At 38.0% G+C, this 20,168-nt stretch overlaps 1 protein-coding gene across 13 annotated transcripts in view; it reads left to right on the top strand.

Moving 5' to 3' along the window:
- The window catches only part of NEO1 (neogenin 1), a 373,996-nt gene that overhangs the window by 257,245 nt on the left and 96,583 nt on the right, over positions 1 to 20,168 (top strand). For all 13 annotated transcript variants that reach the window (XM_084905496.1, XM_084905495.1, XM_084905494.1 and 10 more), the window contains exons 9-15: positions 2,746 to 2,900; positions 6,791 to 6,939; positions 7,686 to 7,824; positions 10,659 to 10,708; positions 12,205 to 12,352; positions 14,919 to 15,029; positions 16,068 to 16,262. In XM_084905496.1, coding sequence (XP_084761622.1) covers positions 2,746 to 2,900; positions 6,791 to 6,939; positions 7,686 to 7,824; positions 10,659 to 10,708; positions 12,205 to 12,352; positions 14,919 to 15,029; positions 16,068 to 16,262 — 947 coding nt within the window. The remainder of the gene's footprint in view (positions 1 to 2,745; positions 2,901 to 6,790; positions 6,940 to 7,685; positions 7,825 to 10,658; positions 10,709 to 12,204; positions 12,353 to 14,918; positions 15,030 to 16,067; positions 16,263 to 20,168) is intronic.

Below are 20,168 nucleotides of genomic sequence, written 5' to 3'. Positions count from 1 at the left end.
AAGTAAAACTCTCCTCTTTCACAGATGACATGATACTAGACCTAATAAATTAATTTGGCAATGTAGGAGGATACAAAATTAACACCCAGATTCAGCATTTTTTATGCATCAATTATGAACTCACAGAAAGAGAATCGAAAAAACACATAAAACTATCCCATTCACCATTAAACAAAAAACAAAACAAAAATTAAAAAAAAAACAACAACACTAAGATACCTAATAATAAGGATATAAAAGACCTCAGAAAACTACAGGACACTGGAAAAAGAGTGAGAGGAAGACATAAACAAATGGAATAACACAGTATGTGCATGGATTGGTAGAATCAACATCATTTAAATGTCCATACTACCCAAAGCAATCTACATATTCAGTGCAATCCCCATTAAAATACCAATGGCACATTTCAAAGATCTAGAACAAACTCCAAAACTTCATCCAGAATAAAAAATAAAAAAAAGACCAAGTATAGCCTCAGCAATTCTGAAAAAAAAACTAAGTCAGAGGGATCACAATACCAGGTATCAAGCTCTATTACCAAGTCACATTTCTAAAAACTGCCTAGTACTGGCACAAGAACAGACATTTAAACCAATGGAACAGAACAGAAAATTCAGAAAGCGACCCAAGCCATTATGCTCAATTTTATTTGACAAAGAGGCAAGAGCATACAATGACATATAGACAGTCTTTTCAGTATATGGTGCTTGGAAATTTGGTCAGATACATGCAAAAAAATGAAACTAGATCACCAATTTACACCATATACAAAAACAAACTCAAAATGGCTAAAGTACTTAAATGTAAGATGGAAAACAATAAAAATCCTACAAGACTCTATAGGCAGCAAATAGCAGACATATGATGTAGCAACATCTATACAGCCTCAGCTCCTAGGGCAATGGAGACTAAGGAGAAAATATACAAATGGGACTACATCAAAATAAAAAGCTTCTGCACAGCAAAAGAAACCATCAACAAACCAACAAGAAAGCCCACTGCATGGGAGAACCTGTTTGCCAATGATATTTCTGATAAGTGCTTAATCTCCAAAATTTATAGATAACTCATAAAACTTAACAATAGGAAGATAAACAATCCAATTCAAAAATGGGCAAAAGATCTAAATAAACACTTTTTGAAAGGACATACAAAAGACTGAGAGACATAACATGCTCAAAGTCACTAATCATCTGAGAGATACAAATCAAAACAATGAGATACCATCTCACACTTGTCAGAATAGCTATCATCAACAAATGACAAGTGCTGGCGAGGATGTGGAGTAAAACGGAACCCTTGTGCACTGCTAGTGGGAATGAAGACTGGTGCAGCCACTATGGAAGACATTATGGAGTTTCCTCAAAAAGTTAAAAATGGCCGAAACCGATTTGGCTCGGTGGTAGAGCCTCGGTCTGCAGACTGAAAGGTCCTGGGTTCGATTCCGATCAAGGTCATGTACCTTGGTTGCAGGCACATCCCCAGTAGTGGGTGTGCAAGAGGCAGCTGATGGATGATTCTCTCTCATCGATGTTTCTAACTCTCTATTCCTCTCTCTTCCTCTCTGTAAAAAAAAATCAAGAAAATATATTTAAAAAAAAAAAAAAAAGTTAAAAAATAACTCCCATTTGACCCAGTAATCCTAGTTTTAGGACTAAATCCCAAGAAACCAATAACACCAATCAAAAAGGATGTATGCACCCCATTGTTCATAGAAGCACAATTTACAATAGCTAAGATTTGGGAACAGCTTAAGTGCCCATCAGCAGATGTGTGGATTAAAAAACTGTGGTACATCTACACAATGGAATACTGTGCTGCTATAAAAAAGAAGGAACTTTTACCATTTGCAACAGCATGGATGGAACTGGAGAGCATTATGCTAAGCTAAATGAGCCAGTCGGAAAAAGATAAATACCACATGATCTCACTCGTATGTGGGATATAATGATCAACATAATTTGACCGACAAGAATTGATCCAAAAACAATTGGTAGGGGAAAGGGGGTTAGAGAGAAACCAAAGGACTTGTATGCATACATATTAGCATAACCAATGAACACAGACATTGGGGCAGTGGGTGCTTGCCTGGACAGGAATGGCTTGGGGAGGGGATTGGAGTTAATTGGAGAAAAAGGATACATATGTAAAAATTTGGACAATTAAAAAAAAAACCAGTCATGATTAGCTCATTTTATAAAGATTAGAATACTTGAAGATTCATTAAATTTTTAATGTTTTCTTCCCAATTTTAAAAGTGATATCTCTAGTTTTCCTTTTATTGATAATCTGCTATCAAAACATACATATAACATCCCTTGATATTTTCTGTGGAAATTGGGTCATACATATAATCTTTCTGTTTGTCTCCCTGAGAATCACCCCTTACAATTCAATAATTTCTGAAGCCTACAAAATTGATGACCAGCTGTCTTATTTGAAATGGTATTGAGAAAGCGTTGTCTATGTCTTCTCTGCAAAGAAGCTATATCAGTAATATTTAAATAAGAATGTCAATAAGTTATCAAACATTTATGAGATTGCTCTTTGCAAGTTCTCCTGTTCTGCTGTGCACTGTTCCATCCCCGAAAGTTTCCTCTTTTGAGAATTAATTTGACTTAAATTGATGAGATATTGATGTAGTATGGTATCTATCTATAGTCATTGCATTGAATATGAAACTGAAAATTTTATAAATATTCCTAATCAATGCTGTTTCTTCCTAAATAATTTTGTTCAAAGGGAACGTGTTGAGAATACCAGTTACCCAGGAGAAATGCAGGTAACCATTCAAAATCTAATGCCAGCGACTGTGTACATCTTTAGAGTGATGGCTCATAATAAGCATGGCTCCGGAGAGAGTTCAGCTCCTCTTCGAGTAGAAACACAACCTGAGGGTAAGTTTTCACCTGTCTGTCACCCCCACTTGTAGGTAGACCTATCTGAAGGTCTACCTTATGTGTAGCCTTGAACACCACAGGAGTGTTAAAGATAATAGTCCCTTGCCTTTAAGGATTTTATAAATTAGTTAGGAGAGATAAAATTAATTCACATCAAGCTAATAGTATAAGACAATATAATTCTGATACAGTCTCAAATTTTACTGGTTAAGACCTAACTCAATGGCTTTATGATCTTTCCTCTGATTCTGATATATCTTTATAATTCTAAGATACAGTATTACTTTCTTTCTTGAATTGTGATTATGAATATCTATCATTTTTTTTTGTAAGATTTTTAAAAATTGATTTTTAGAGCGAGAGGAAGGGGAAGGGAAAAAGAAGGAAACATTGATGCCAGAGCGAACTATTAGTTGGCTGCCTCCTGAACAATCCCTACAAGGGATCAAAACTTGCAACCCAGGCTTGTGCCCTAACTGGGAATTGAGCTGGCAACCTTTCAGTACACAGGACAATACCCAAACAAATCAGCCACAATGGCAAGGGCCATATCTCATTTATTTTATGGCAAAGACAGGTTCTTTTTCAGCTTTATATTTCCCAGAGTTTAAAGTAGTTATTTAATATTTGTTATCACTTGGATTGTCCTGATCTTTATGTATACTACACTCTTTGCAATCTCTTTAAGGCTTTACTTTGGACCTGTGGTCTTTTGTGCTAAATACTGTTACTTCAATCCACAAGAAGTTTACAGTCTGGTTCCAGACAGTAACGTGATATGCTTGATCACAGTCATTTATTTAAGGAGTTTGGTTAAAAGAAAGTAGTAAAAAAGACTACAGATGGGAGGGGCAACAGATTCTGGTGAGGGTGTTTTAAGGATGAAGAGTGACTATCACATGCTTTCACAAAAGAGAAGGTTTTAGTGGAGAGTAGTTTGTACTTCATCTGGAGGTAATCAGCCTGTGTGGGATGCATAAGGACTGTGTGGAGTCAGCCCTTGAGAAATATTTTAAATATTTAGCTTCACAAACTTAATTTTTTTCTATTTATTATGCCACTGGATAGCTGAAATGGAAGCATTTATTAGCATACTTTTTAGGATCATATTTGCCTATATTTAGGTTAGCCAATGAATATACTGAAAATTATTTGATGGGAATTGGGGGACTGTTGTTTTCCTTCTTCTTAAATACGTTAGAGGAAAGTTTTTCGTATCATTAGAAGTGTGACAAATCCCACTTGTAAGGCTGCACAAAATATGCTCTTAACATTATGTGAAAAGCAAGACTCTTTACTAAAAAAGTAAACAACTGTTAGAATAACCATATTCAGGTTTTTTACTTTGGTAGCAGAACTAATCTTAAGCTGTGGTGCTGTTATTTAAGAAAGACAGTTTGTTTTATACTTAGTTAATCACCCCTTCTTCCCCTGCTTCTCTTAAATCTAATGGGTGTCTTACAGAAACACTAGCATCATAGAAGTTGTTTTCAAATATAGTGTCCAGCAAAGTTAGGAATAGGCAACCATCCAGGATTTGTGTATAAACGGAGGCTGGAACCTGTCAGTCAGACAAATAGAATATCTTACAAAAGTTTGTGAGCTGTTGTAGGAGTTAGAGCTGGACAGTCAACCAATCGACCAATCATTGAGTCTTCCAGTCACATATGTCCTAAGGAGGGGGGTTGTACTAATCTTTTAACTGGTCTTCTTAAGCCCATGTTTTAGAATCAGAAAGTGCTCAATTCCTGGCTCTAACTAACTTCCCAACCATTCTTAACTTCTCAACCTCCTCTATGAATACAGATGATAATCATATCCATGCCATTCAGTTGGCCCAAAGATTAAATAGATGTAATTTAAATACATGTAAAGCACTCAGTGCTAAACTGACTGCAAGCATCCTACCTAATCAAAGAGTAATATGCAAATTAACACCACTCTGATACACCCACAAGCCACGCCCACCAGCCAATCAGTGAGTATGCAAATTAACCCCAACCAAGATGGTTGAAGCCACAGAGAGCAAGGAGAGAGGCTTGGGTTTCCCCGGCAATAGAGGAAGACAAGATTCTGCAGCCCTGGCTGGCCTAGGCCTCCACTCCAGACTACAGAATTTCAATTATAGAAGATAAACAAATCGAAACAGAAATGTCAGCAGCCACAAGCAAGCAGGGGGCTTGGCTCCGCTCCAGGTACAAAGTTTCAATTGTACAAGGTAAATAAATTCCAGATACCAGGACCTCCGCTTGGGTTGCCAGGTATGGCTGGCCTGCAAACCACCACAAGTTGCCCAGGCCACTCCATGCTCCAAGAGAACCCCCACCCTAATCCTGGTCACCCTCAGGGCAAACCAGCTGGCCTCCACCCATGCACCAGGCCTCTCTCCTATCTAATTAAAGAGTAATATATAGATTGACCATCACTCCAACACACAATAGCTGCCCCCATGTGGACACAAAATGGCCGCCACAAGATGGCCAGCAGGGGAGGACAGTTGCGAGGCACCAGGCCTGCAAGGGAGGGCAGTTGGAGGCGATTAACCCTTCAGGGGAGGGCAGTTAGGGGTAAACAGGCTGGCAGGGGAGCAGTTAGATACCGATCAGGTTGGCACGGGAGTGGTTAGGGGGAGATCAGGCTGGCAGGCAGAAGTTGGGGGCAATCAGGAAGGGAGGCAGGCTAGCAGTTGGGAGCCAGCAGTCCGGATTGTGAGAGGGATGTCCCACTGCCGGTTTAAACGGGCCAGTCGGACATCCCTCGAGGGGTTCCAAATTGGAGAGGGTGCAGACTGGGCTGAGGGGGATCCCCCCAACTCCCATGCAAGAATTTCATGCACCGGGCCTTTAGTTCAATATAAGGTAGCTTTTTGTTAAATTACTCTTTTATCTTTAGTCTTGTCCCCTTAACTATTTTTCTTCCATGTGCGTGCTTACGTGTCCTTTCTAAACATATATCTGATCCAGTTATGTCATGTTCTCATAATTTTTCAGTAATTATCTAACAGCTTTAAGAGATAATCCAAAGTCCATGGCAGGGCATTAAAGGTCCTTCATTATCTGGCTCTTGTCATCCTTTTCTCTCCCATATCTACTCCCTGTTTCATCCTGACCACCTAACACTGCCTTCTCACATTGCCCATTTACTGGAATAGTTTTCCCCTTGGTACCTGATAAAACTACTCATTTTTCTTGCTTCCCAGAAGTAGTCACTAATCTTTCCCTTTCTTACCCACACACACTCAAAGCAGAATTGTGTGCTCTCTTTCTGTGTTTGTTACATTTGAACTTAATTGTACTTATGACATTATTTGTAACTATTTATGAATCTGACTTCCCTCTACACTGGGAATTCTTTGGGACAGAGACTCTGCCCCTCCCTGCATCCCCACCACTGGAAAGGGAGGTTCTTGTTTTTTGATGGTGGCTTTATATGTGCTGCTATCCCACTGCCAAACTAGGAGTTTATAATCTAAAAAGAATTCTGTAGTGTTCTTTTTTTAATAAATTGGAGATTTTTCACAGATAAAATGTGGTTTTAATTTAAATCATAAAAAGGTAAACTTGTTTAATTATATATATTATCCTAAAACCACGTCAATAAAATCAATTGTTATCGTAGTTGGGTTTTTTTTTGTGTTTTTTTTTTAAACATGGCCATCTATAATAATAAAAGCATCATATACTAATTAGACTCGATGTCCTTCCTTCCAAAAGAAACCGCAGTGGGTGGGGTCCGAGGCAGAGGCAGCTGCCACAACAGTGGGGGCCAAACCCTTTGCACGAATTTCATGCATCGGGCCTCAAGTTATGATATGATTGCTGAGAATGGTTATTGAGGGATACAATAAATTTCATTTATATCTTGCTCTCTTGAAATTTTCTTTCCAGTTCAGCTCCCTGGCCCAGCACCTAATATCCGAGCATATGCAACTTCCCCTACTTCCATCACTGTCACCTGGGAAACACCATTGTCTGGCAATGGGGAAATTCAGAATTACAAATTGTACTACATGGAAAAAGGGACTGACAAAGAACAGGTATAAGATAAAGCCATTTTTTAAGTTTCAGTTGACAAACATTATTTTCAGGTGTACAACATAGTGATTAGACATTTATATATCTCACATAAATAAAGATTGTGAGAGGGTGCAGGCCAGGCCGAGGGACCCCACAGTGCACACTTGGGGCCAGGGAGGGGATGCAGGAGGACTCCAGGACGTTTCCAGCCCATCTTGCCCAGTCCTGATTGGCCGGACCCCAGCAGCAAGCTAACCTACCAGTCGTAGCATCTGCCCCCTGGTGGTCAGTGTGCATCATAATGGCTGGTTGAACAGTTGGACACTTAGCATATTAGGCTTTTATTATATAGGATGAAGTGATAACCCTGATAAGATCTAGTACCCATCTGATACTATACATGGTGATTATATGAAGCCAGTTTTCAATCCACTGATTGCAGTACTAGAGTTGAACTATATTTCCAAAACTTAATGCTTGCTAGTCTAGAAATCTGAAACTTAAAAAAAAAAAAAAAAGGATAGGAAATGAAAGTTGACAGTTTCTGTTTCTTTGTGCAAAGATTTATTCTGTAGATTTTACCAGCAAGGATCACTAAAGACCAAGCAGTATTCCTCAGTAAATTGCCAGTGCTTATGGTTAACTTGCTTTGACTGTTAAATAATATTCTGTATAAAGGATAAAAATCAGTATAGGTCATTCTTTTTTTGTAACATGTTTTTTGGTGTGAGTTGTGTATATATAAATTGTTTGCATTTTATTGAAGGATGTTGATGTTTCAAGTCACTCCCATACCATTAATGGATTGAAAAAATATACAGAATATAGTTTCCGAGTGGTGGCCTACAATAAACATGGTCCTGGAGTCTCCACACAAGATGTTGCTTTTCAAACATTGTCAGATGGTGAGTCTTTCTTCCTTTGGAACAGAATACTGTGCTTGGAGACCGTGGTAACATAGTAGTAAGATCATAGGCTTTGATGTCAAGAAGATCATGTACAGCCCTAACCTGTTTGGCTCAGTGGATAGAACATCGGCCTGCGGACTGAAGGGTCCCAGGTTCGATTCCTGTCAAGGGCATGTATCTTGGTTGTGGGCACATCCCCAGTGGGGGTGTGCAACATGCAGCTGATCGATGCTTCTCTCTCATCGATGTTTCTAACTCTCTATCCCTTTCCCATCCTCTTTGTAAAAGATCAATAAAATGGGGACATATGTAACACTTTCAACAATAAAGATTTTTTTAAAAAAGAAGATCCTGTTCAAATCCCAATATCCATTTTTCATAGTGACATTGTTTCTTTAACGTAAAATATAAACAATACCAACTTCATTGGGTTGCTGTAACGATTTAGTAAGAGACATAGAACATGGTAGTGCCTGGTAACAAATAGCTTCTCAGTGTTTTTATTTTTAGTAGGGGCTTTTGTATAAGTAACTATTATTTCTTACTCATAACACAGACTATTCAAGGGCTCTGAAAAGGCAAGCCTTGGTCTATTTAGCAGTCCAAATAGGTCTTTTGATCCCACAGTGTTTTAGGATAATGTTCTTTCTTACCTGTGATTGATCCAAGGAAGTTACATATATTCATATACCCATTATGAAGAGCAGTATTTTTCAAACTACAACTTGCTAAAGAGATTGAGTAGGTCAAGAATCAGTATTTAAAAATATATATATATTTTAGAATAGAACAGAAAATAAGTTTATTGTACTTAGTAAGTATATATATTGTTTCCTGAAACTCACCTAAATCCAATGTGTTACAAAAATATCTTTTTCTAAAAAATGCATGTATATGCATATGCCCCTTATATATAAACTTGCACGTTTTAAAGGCTATAATTTTACTCCTTTAATCAAATGGTCAAACATAACATCAGCAACAATGGAAACAATTGACCTTATCTGTGTCCTGCTAGGAGGCATTGGGAAAGATACAATGACTGTCTCCCCTATGTTGTATCTCTGTAAAAAAATGTTTCACTTGAATCTGATCATGATGAAACAAGTAATCATCCAAAGTGGGGGAAATTCTGGAGAAGAAAAAATTGCCTCGATTCTTAAAAAATACTAATTTCATGAAAGGAAAAAATAGTTACAGACTCATTCTAGAATCTAGATTAAAGAAGACACATAAAATAATATAAAATGGTTATCTATTGTTAGTTCCTAGATCTAGGAGTAAAAATAAATAAAGAGCACTATTGATACATTTACTTAATGTTAAATAGGTATACTACTAGGCAATATTAAGTATTAGATATGTTATTTAGGTATATTAGATAATGTTTTATGTTAAGATTAAATTTTCTGAAAGTGTTCATTATATTATAGTTTTGTTGGAGAACGTCTGAATTTAGGAGCACATACCCTAGTATTTAGAAGTGAAGTCTCATGTGACTGCAGCTATCTCTCAGATGAACTCAGCAACAATCTGTAGATAAGTATGTTTGTGTAAATACAGCGAAAACTAGAGAAGATGTGACAGAACATTAACAATTGGTGAATTCAGGAAATGAATATAGAGTGTCCCAAAAAATGTATACACACTTTAACAGCTGGCAGTTTAACTGATGTTTCTTTTTAGATTTAACCCACTGGAATTAATAATATGTCAAAAGTGTGTATATATTTTTGGGGGGGACATCCTATATATGGCATTCATATGTATGGCATATACTTCCCATTGTGTTCAGTATGCTTAATATTTTTCAAGGTAAATTGGTAAAAATAAATACAAACTATAGTTTGATTAGCCAACCACATAAGCCGGTTGGTCAAGATGGGGAAAAGTTGAGAAGGCTTTGATATCTACACATGAGCCAATTTTAACTGCACTAAGTTGATTGGCATGCTGACTACAAGCCTGTCAGGGAACTGAATGTGCCTGAGCATGGTGCTTAAGGGCAGCACTTGGGAGTAAGACCAATTTTGGTCTCTATGTTAGCTGAAATAAATAACTGTGGACAAGAGATTTGAACCTCATCTATAAAGTGGGAATAATAATGTGGGAATAAACTCCAGTGTGGGATTGTTGTAAGGATTAAATCCCTGCCATGTAAGAGCACACAGTGAATCTTAGCTGTGATGATGATGATGATGAAGAAGAAAAGGAAGAGAGGCGGTGGGAGGAGGAGGACACTGCAAGAGCAACTACCTTGGGGGTCTCTGCAGCTATGTCAGAAGTTCTTAACGGAAATGATTGGAACCATTCATGGACATCTTTCAAATTATACAGGTGCCTAAGTCCTACACCAGACCCTTTGAAGGTTGAGGCTTAATGCACTTTGTACAGGATACAATATTGAGCAAGAATAGTCACTGTCCTCCAAAGCCTATAGCACATGGGCACTGAGTTATATACCTAGTCACCAAATGTCAGAGAATGGGCGAGAGAAGTTTCCATAGATGGATTAGGAGGGAAGACCTAAAGTCAGCATTTTGTGTGCAGAGAGAAAATCCAATAGGGATTACTTGAATTCTCTTTGCTTGCTTTAGTTACTACAAAAGGGGGGAATGCTGGCGAGTGTGTGGACCATAAACTTTGAGATACTGTCTTATGTTCTAATATGTGAGGAACTAAAGTGGTACAGCAATTTGTTTAAGCAACAAAGTTTTCACATCATTTCCTAAATATCTCTGTTTTACTTAAGAATTGCCTTCAAAACCATCATTTCCTAAATATCTTTGTATTACTTAAAAACTTTTTTTTTTTTTTTTTTGCTTGTCCAGTTCCCAGTGCTGCTCCTCAGAATCTGTCCTTAGAAGTAAGAAATTCAAAGGTAAAACGTTTTATTGCCATTGTTCATTTTTACTGATACACTATTAAAACTTAGAAGGGCTTATAGAGAGGGAGATCCTACATCAAAACGATCATTATCAGAAAATAAGGTAATCTAGATATTACACTTGCCAGTAAAGCTGGACTTAGAAACCAACCTTAGTTTATTCTGTTTAATTTTATTGCCTTTCTCTGATGCCTTTCTGCAAATATATTCCTATATGTAAATTATTACAATCTAGATATTAACAGTCTAGACCTTGGTGATTAGATAGAAGGAAGGAAGTTGTTTATGGCACATAGTTTTTTAGTCTTGTAAGATGAGCCCAGTGTGAATATTTCTGATAGTTGCAGATGATGAAACCATCTCTCTGAGTCACATTCACTGTACACTTATGGCATGTACCCCTCTCAGAAGGCCCAGAGTCCTTTCTGGGCTACGTAGATTTCTGACATGTTCAGTCCTTTCAAAAAGTACTATTGGACTCCTTTTCCTTAAAAAAATAACCAGCTGCTAATTAATGATCCCCTTTTGAAAGAGTTTTAGACAGAAATTATCTAAGGTCAGCTGTTCTACAATTGAGATGGGAAGAGAACCTTACACCTAATGGTAGTTTACTCCCTAATTCATGTGCCTCTGACCTTATGTTTTCTTCTGAAAACTTTTTTGAGACTTTTGTCCTCATTCTGGCAAAACATCCAGGAAATCAAAGGCCCATAGAATACTGCTAACAAATATAATACCCCACTTTGGTCATTGATTTTTGTTTTTTTTTAAATAAGTATTTTTGAGTGATCAGTAAGTAACTTAACAAAACTCTAATCATCCTACTGGCTTTATGTTCCTTCCCTTTGCACAGAGTTTGGGATAATCCTATCTAATAAAAAGGTAATATGCAAATTGACCATCACTCCAACACACAAGCTGGCTGCTCCCATGTGGACACAAGATGGCCATCAGGGGAGGGCAGTTGTGGGTGATCAGGCTAGAAGTGGAGAGAAGTTGGGAGGGACCAGGCCTAAAAAGGAGGGTAGTTGTGGGGGAGGGTGACCAGGCCTGCAGGGGAAAGCAGTTAGGTGTGACCAGGCCTGCAGGGGAGGACAGTTAGGAGCAAGCAGGCCTGCATGGGAAGGCAGTTAGGGGCCACCAGGCTAGCAGGGGAGGGCAGTTAGGGGCAATTGGGCCAGCAGGGGAGCAGTTAGGCATCGATCAGGCTGGCAAGGGATTGGTTGGGAACAATCAGACAGGCAAGCAGGCAAGCAGTTGGGAGCCAGCAGTCCTGGATTGTGAGAAGGATATCTGGTGGAATTGGGCCTAAATGGGCAGTCAGACATTCCTCAAGGGGTTCCAGATTGGAGAGAGTGCAGGCTGGGCTGAGAGATCTCCCCCCTCCCTCCCGCACGCATGAATTTTGTGCACCAGGCTCCTAGTAATATATAAAATAGGACCAAGCTTTTAACATATTTGGTATTTTCCCTATAAACTTATGCTTTCAGAGTATTATGATTCACTGGCAGCCACCTCCTCTAGCCACACAAAATGGGCAAATTACTGGCTACAAGATACGCTACAGAAAAACCTCCCGAAAGAGTGATGTCACTGAGATGTTGGTGCCCGGGACCCAGCTGTCTCAGCTGATTGAAGGTGAGTTCCTATGGGCATTGCCAAAAGTTGGGAGATGTATCTATGCTAGTCTGATTAATGCCTGGAGCTGTTGTCTTGCACAAAGTTAAAATGGTTCAAAAGGATTTGTAAAAATTTGATAAAAATTAATTGAAAACACTCTTACAGGTTCTGCCATTTCTGAATGAGATTATATTTTAGTTTTATTTCCTTGTGTTTTTCTGTATTCTTTATGTTATATGTAGTTTTTTTTATAATCTGAAAAAAAGTTCAAACAAAGCTATATAAACAAAGAGTCTGCACAGTTTAGTTGTTAGCAAAGTGTACAGACAGTAAAAGTGTACTCTAGTAATCCAGCAAGCTTTTCTCCTTACCCCCCATCTCATAGATGAGACTGACTCCTTTCAAAATAGGAAAAGGTGAATGTTTGTCTCCATGGAGTCAGTCCTCTCCTTTCTGCAGAAAGTAAACATGGCTGCCGTGAGTGCTGCTGAGAAATCTCACTGAAGAAACATTACTGTAAAATTTCTCACAGATGTTTTTAAAAGTCAGTTTCTGGTTTTACTCCAAATATAGCTAAGTAACAGTTTCCATCTGTAAGGGTTTTACTTTGAATATTTAATAGCAGATATTTACTGTATACCAGGCATTGTTCTTGTTGCCAATAACATAAAAATAGATTACAGTCCTTGCCCATGAGGGAACTATTCATTTTTTTTTTCCAATTCAACATTTGATATATAAGGAAAATAACATTTTCATGATAAACATCAATTTTTCTCTTTTTGTTGCTTTTTGTTAATCCTCGCTTAAGGATATTCTTCCATTGACTTTTAGAGACAGTGGAAGGGAGGGGGAGAGAAACATCAATGTGAGAAAGACACATCGATTTCTTGCTCCTGCACATGCCCCAACCAAGGCCTGAGATCAAACTACAACGAAGGAATGTGCCTTTGACTGGAATCGAACCTGGGACCTTTCAGACTGGGGGCTGATGTTTGAAACTTTGTAACCTTAAGCAGAGGCCAAGGCCAGCTAGGGTGTGTGGAAAGCTTTGCTTCCTCCATCGCCGGGAGCAACCCTAGTCTCCTGCTCTTTCCAGCTCTGTGGCTGCCACCATTTCTGTTTGGATTTATGTATCTTCTATCATTGAAACTTTGTAGCCTTGAGTGGAGGCAGAAAGCTTGGCTTCCTCCATTGCCGGAGAAACCCAAGCCTCCCTCCTGCTCTCTGTGGCCATGGCCATCTTGGTTGGGTTTATTTGCATATTTGCTCCTGATTGGCTGGTGGGTGTGCCTTGTGGATGTGGTGGTTAATTGCAAGGGAAAGGCATGGTAATCTGATCAGTTGAATTTTTTCAGTTGAGCCATGTTTCCTAGGAGACCAGATTGTGGTCTATTAATAGTATGTATAAAGTATGTATAATAGTATGTATTAAAGTATGTATAAAGTCATTCTGGCTCTTTCAGGTTCATGAAGGCAAGGAGGTAAAGTGACTTGGGCACAGTCATTTTGCTTCTCATTCTGTTTTGCTTCTTGCTTTCTTGTGGGCAAATAAGATGATCTGCACAGAGTACAGAACCTCCCATCTCCTCTCACACCCTATGACAGGATTGATTAACTGAGCCAGGGCTTATCCTGGCCAAGTTCTCTCTCAATTTCTGTGCTGTGTTGCTGGCCAAAGATCCCAATATTTGGATATGGGGAGATAGGATAATTTTTCATAACCCTAGTAAGACCTATCACAATATCTACTATTTAAGTGCTCTACAAATGTAGGCATGTGGACTGTATACTTGAAAATGGCTAAAATGGTAAATTTTATATGTATTTTAACACACAAAAAAAAAGAAAAAGAACTCATGAATATCTGACCATATTGTTGACTCTTGCTCTACTTTGTAGGTTAGACTTTTACATGTGGATCTTTGATTCATTGGTAATTCAAGTACTTTATTAGGTTATATTAAATATAAAAGGTTACATAATAGAAAGACATTATTCCTTTTTTATTTATTATGGGTTGGTAGGCTCCTGAGAAATAGATTTCTAGGCTGTGTTAACATTTAAAGTTTTTTCTGTCATTATGGCGTGGCTAAGAGAACAGGGGTAACGTGGTAGGAGTTACATCTTTCATTCTTTTCTGGTCTTTAGTGTCTTCTGAGACCAATGGACTTTGGTTACATCTTTCATTATCCTTGGCCTCTTTTTTGGCCTTAGCTTCCTTAGTAAAATGAAGGGATTGCATTAAATGATTTCTAAAATATTTTCAAGCTTCTTTTTAAAACACACACACACACACACACACACACACACACCCCTGTTGTCTCCTGAGAATTTCACTGATTTCTCTTTCCTTCTTGGACTGTGTGGACTTCAGCCTCTACTTTAGAGGTGGGAGCTCCTCTGTTCTCTACTTATTTCTTGTTTGGTATTAACTTTCACCAAAATTTTATCAAGGTAGTAGCTGTATATTGAGTTGGTGGATGAGATATTTGCTTTAATGAGATTGTTGGTATTTTGTTTTTCCAAATCTGTTGTTTCAACTTGTATTGTGTGTGTGTTTTTTTTTCCATTTGGGTCTCAGGTCTGGATCGGGGGACTGAATATAATTTTCGAGTGGCTGCTCTAACAGTAAATGGCACAGGCCCGGCTACTGACTGGCTGTCTGCTGAAACTTTTGAAAGTGACTTAGATGGTAAGAACAATGGCACAGACAAAGTACTAATTATAGTCAAGTGAGCCTAGCTGGAAAGCCACAGATTTGGTGTATATATTGCTTTAATCTGTGAAGTTTAATATATACTACTGTCATTTCTGTAATGCAGCAAGTTTCATGGATCTCCCTCATTCCCCATCTTTGTGGCTTTTAGATAACTGTGTCTTTAAGTAGAACCAAAACCAATAAAAAGGTACAGGTGCCTTAAGTCTGTTTTTCACCAAGGCCATTAAATATGTAGATGATCTAAAATGGAAGGCTGAGCCACATGAATCATGCTTATGTTTCATTAGTCTCCCTTTTCCCTTCGTTCTAGACATCTTACCCTTTTTCTCACCTGTTTATTCAATGACTAAGTCCATATAGGTGTGTGTATGTACCTTTATCAAATACAGGTGCTGTACTTGGAAGACAAAAGGAACCTGTTCTATTGTTTTACTCTTTTTTAAATTAAGATAGCAATTTATGCCTTGAAAAATACTCTAAATTCCCATCGCTTAAGCCTCTTGGTCTCCCACCATTTAAATCAGTTTGTAGTTCTATTCATATTTTCTGACTTATTATATTACTTAGGGGAGTAAATAATACTATTGCTGTAATGTGATTCTTGATTACCTGTTTACACCAGGCTTCTAATTAGTTGGTGTATCTGCCTAGTAAGTTTGGGAATCAGATGTGAGACCAAGAGGAATGGATAACCATTGAAAGTCAATTTATTTGTTTTTCTCTATTGGATAAAGGTTCTTGGATCACTTTATTTTTCCTTCCAAATTAATGTTGCAGTGTCTAGTATTTCAAGCTGCTGTTTGGGTTTTGTTTTCTTCGTAGAATGCAGTAAAACCACTGAACATATTTTATTTTATTGTATATACATATTCTCTTTGAATTCTTGGTCATAATGGAAAAACTTAGCCCCAAATAATTTAGCGGGCGATTGATTGAACACCATTCCCCAAAGGTGGTGAAATATCCTAATGAAAGATGAACCACATCTTGCCTTTCTAATTTCCTTTCCAGAAACTCGTGTTCCTGAAGTACCTAGTTCACTTCATGTCCGCCCACTGGTTACTAGCATCGTAGTAAGTTGGACTCCTCCAGAGAACCAGAACATTGTGGTCCGAGGTTATGCCATTGGTTATGGCATTGGCAGCCCGCACGCGCAGACCATCAAAGTAGACTATAAACAGCGCTATTACACCATCGAAAATCTGGGTGTGTATGCTCAGCAAAGGAAGTAATTGTACTTGTGATTGTTTTTTTACTTTTTTATTATGTAATTTATTTATTTTTTTTAAATATATTTTATTGATTTTTACACAGAGAGGAATTGAGAGGGATAGAGAGTTAAAAACGTCAATGAGAGAGATACATCGACCAGCTGCCTCTTGCACACACACACACACACACACCCCCCCCCACTGGGGATGTGCCCGCACCCAAGGTACATGCCCTTGACCGGAATCGAACTCAGGACCTTTCAGTCTGCAGGCCAACGCTCTATCCACTGAGCCAAACCGGTTTCGGCTGTGTAATTTATTTTTATAGAAAACTTAGAAAAATAGTCAAAAGAATTTCTGTTAATCCTTCACTCAGCTCCCCAAAGGTTAACATTTTTCTACATGTGCTTTATCAGTCTGTTTCTTCCTATATGTACTTGTTTTCCCTCTGAACCATTTGAGGGTAAGTTGCAGACATGATGCCTCCCTACCTACTAATACTTTCATGTGCGTTTTGTAAAAACAAGGACATTTTCTAATATAACCACAGTACAGTTATCAAAATCAGCAAATTAACACTGACAAAATATCTATAGACTTTATTGATATTTTACCAGTTATCTCATTAATGTGCTTTATGATAAAAAAAAAGGGGGGGGGAGGATTGTCCATGATCACATGTTGCATTTTGTTATTGTCTCATTCATTTTCTTTGATATGAAAGAGTTCCTCGGTATTTTTTTACTTTAATGACTATGCTGTTTTGGAAAAGTATAGACCATTATATTTTGCAGAATGTCCCTCAATTTAGACTTGTTTAATATTTCCTCATTACATTCAGCTGATGTTATTCTGGGAGGCAGAGTATAGACACAGTGTGATCTTTTCAGTGCCTCATCTTAGGAGGCACAGGAGAGCCTATCACTAGTGATGTTAACTTTAATCACTTGATTTAAATGGTACCTGCCTCATTTCTCTACTATAAAATTATTATTTTTCTCTTCATAATTACTAAGGACCTTGTAGGGGAAAGATATCATGAATCTTTGTAAATATTTTATTTCTCATCAAACTTTCACTTACTAGTGTTACTGTCTTTAGTAATAATTATCACTATGGTGTTTCACAGTTGGTGATTTTTCTAATTCCATTATTTCTTCTATATATATATATATTTTTAAATATTTTATTGATTTTTTACAGAGAGGAAGGGAGAGAGATAGCTAGAAACGTCAATGAGAGAGAAACATCGACCAGTTGCCTCTTGCACACCCCCCATCGGGGATGTGCCCGCAACCTAGGTACCTGCCCTTGACCGGAATCGAACCCGGGACTTTTCAGTCCGCAGACCGATGCTCTACCACTGAGCCAAACCGGTTTTGGCTATATTTATTAGCATTCTTTAATAAGGAAAATATTTCCTCCTCTTTCATAGTAAAATAATAGCCAGTGGGAATCTCCTTATAACTGGTTCCTCTGTCCATCTGACAAGGTTTTTCAGACCCTGGTATTTCCTAGCCTTAGCCCTTGAATTCGCCATTTCTCCAAAGAATCCTGTTTTCTTTTATGGGAAATGGTATTTAGAAACCAATATTTGAGCACTCTACTGATTCATAGAAAATCTTGAGGAATATCCTGGCTACTAAAACTATAAGTGAGTTTGGCAAGTCACAAGGTACAAAGTTGGTCTAACAGTAAGCAGTTGGAAATTTAAATTTAAATTGCTTTCTCCCCAATGCAATCCTACATAAATCCCAATACACTTTTTGTAGAAATTGGTACACTTATTATTATAAAATTTATATGAAAAATCAGAATTACTAGAATAGTCAAACATGTTAGAAATATCTATGTATTGATTGTGATAGTGATTACACATCTTATATAAAAAAAGCGTAATACTAATTAGACTGGACACCTTCCAGACAAAGCCAGGGCTGAGAGGGCCTAGGCAGAGGCAGCTGCCACCATGGCACGGGCCAAGGCAGAGGTGGCCGCCGCAGTGGTGGGGGCCAAGCCCTTTGCATGAATTTTGTGCACCCAGCCTCTAGTCAAAACTCAACAAACTGTATACTTAAAGGGTACATTTTACTGTCTGTTAATTATACTTCAAAGTTGATTTACAAAGCAAGAAAATAAAAAATAACAATATTTTATAATAGAAAGTAACTTGATTTTGGTAGGTGTTATTACTCTTCCAAATTGGATTATCATTATACAGATCTTTGACACACTTCCCTTTTCATTCAGTATCTGCCCTGACCAACGTTTTAACTCAAGTCATATCTTTGTAAAATATCTTTCATAAAACAACATGAGGTGTCTAACAGATGACTTACCTTCATCTTTTCTGGTAGAGAATAAGCAACAATTTGATGCTTTATTCAAAACAAAGTCGCCTTTTTTTTCCTTTGAAGAACAACACAGCTAACCTAGGATGTGTTTCCCATATGAGGAGTACAGTTGTAAGAGAACAAAAGAAAAGCTCTGCTGATAAGGTGGTATCTCTGTGCTGACCCTCTACCTACTGTTTTCTTTATGAAACTACTGAAAGGAAAGTCCTCTGCATTGTAAGCAGTTCATGGTCCTAGACCAGTAGTCAGCAAACCACGGCTTGCAAGCTACATGTGGCTCTTTGGCCCCTTGAGTGTGGCTCTTCCACAAAATACCGCGTGTGGATGCACACATACAGTGAGGTTGAAACTTCGTGGCCCATGCACAGAAGTCGGTTTTTGGCTCAAAAGAAATTTCAATCGTTGTACTGTTGATATTTGGCTCTGTTGACTGATGAGTTTGACGACCACTGTCCAGACCTTCAGGAGCTTTCAGTCTAATAGGAAAACAAAAGTACCACCCAAGAAACAATGGAATGAAGTGAAGTATGGTGGGAGAAGGGAGCACTAGTAAGGCACAGCAGAGCAGTCAGGGAAAAAGCTTAACTTGAACTTGAAAAACAGAGCAGTGTTTGAAAATGAAATGAGAAGATGTACTCCGTGTGCTGAAGAGAGTGAACAGACTTCATTAGAAAAGAGAGTACACATGACAAGTAGCAAAAAAATTTAATTTGGCATAAAGTAAAATGAGCTTGAGCTGTATAAGTAAACACTGATAGATCTAAGATGCATATAATGTTGATCAAAAAGTCAGAATGAAGTACATTTAGGAATTCATTTATTAAGCAAACTAGAGCTCTCTCTTCAGTTTCAAGTTCATATAAACATCTCCTTACTGGGTGTCTGCACTGGGATATAGCCCTTACTGTATCATAATTAAAGTTAGTATCCTTTCCCACAAATCTTCCGATCAATCAGCAAATATTTAATGAACTCCTATAATATCCCAGACACTGTGTTAAAGATTGAGCAGAGAATCAACCAAACATGATCTGAATTATTAGAAATATAATTTTAAATAATGGAAATTGTTAGATTGCTAAGGAAGAGAAATGCTGTGTCAACTAGAGAGGCTAATCCAGTTTTAAAGGGATGAGTCTTTTTAGGTGAGTAGGCATTGTCTAGGTAAAGAAGAAAGTTGGCCTGTGTCCCTAGCATAGAGAACAGCTGCACATGTTAAAGCCCATTGTTAGGCATATAGTGCTCAGTGAACTGAGAGATGGAGCATGCAGATCAAGGCAGTGGGTATAATCAATAAGACTTGATTGTAGTATTTGATTATTTGCATAACAGGGAAGGGGGGAGAGAGAGGTCTTAATAACTCCTAGGTTTCTGACTTGAGCAACAGGAAGCATAGAAGTGCTATTTATGAACTAGGAAACACGTGGGTTGATCTGAAGTGGGGAGAGAGAGATTTGAGACATCCAACTGGAGATGTCAGAAGGTTTAACCTTAAGGTTTGATGATCAGAAGAAAGGTCTGGCCTAGAAATGTGATTTTTCATTGAT

This window comes from Pipistrellus hanaki, assembly GCF_964339955.1.
Source record: "Pipistrellus hanaki genome assembly, chromosome: 1".
NCBI lineage: Eukaryota > Metazoa > Chordata > Mammalia > Chiroptera > Vespertilionidae > Pipistrellus > Pipistrellus hanaki.
Note: the sequence above shows the minus strand (reverse complement) of the source record. Positions and strands in the feature narration are given on the sequence as shown.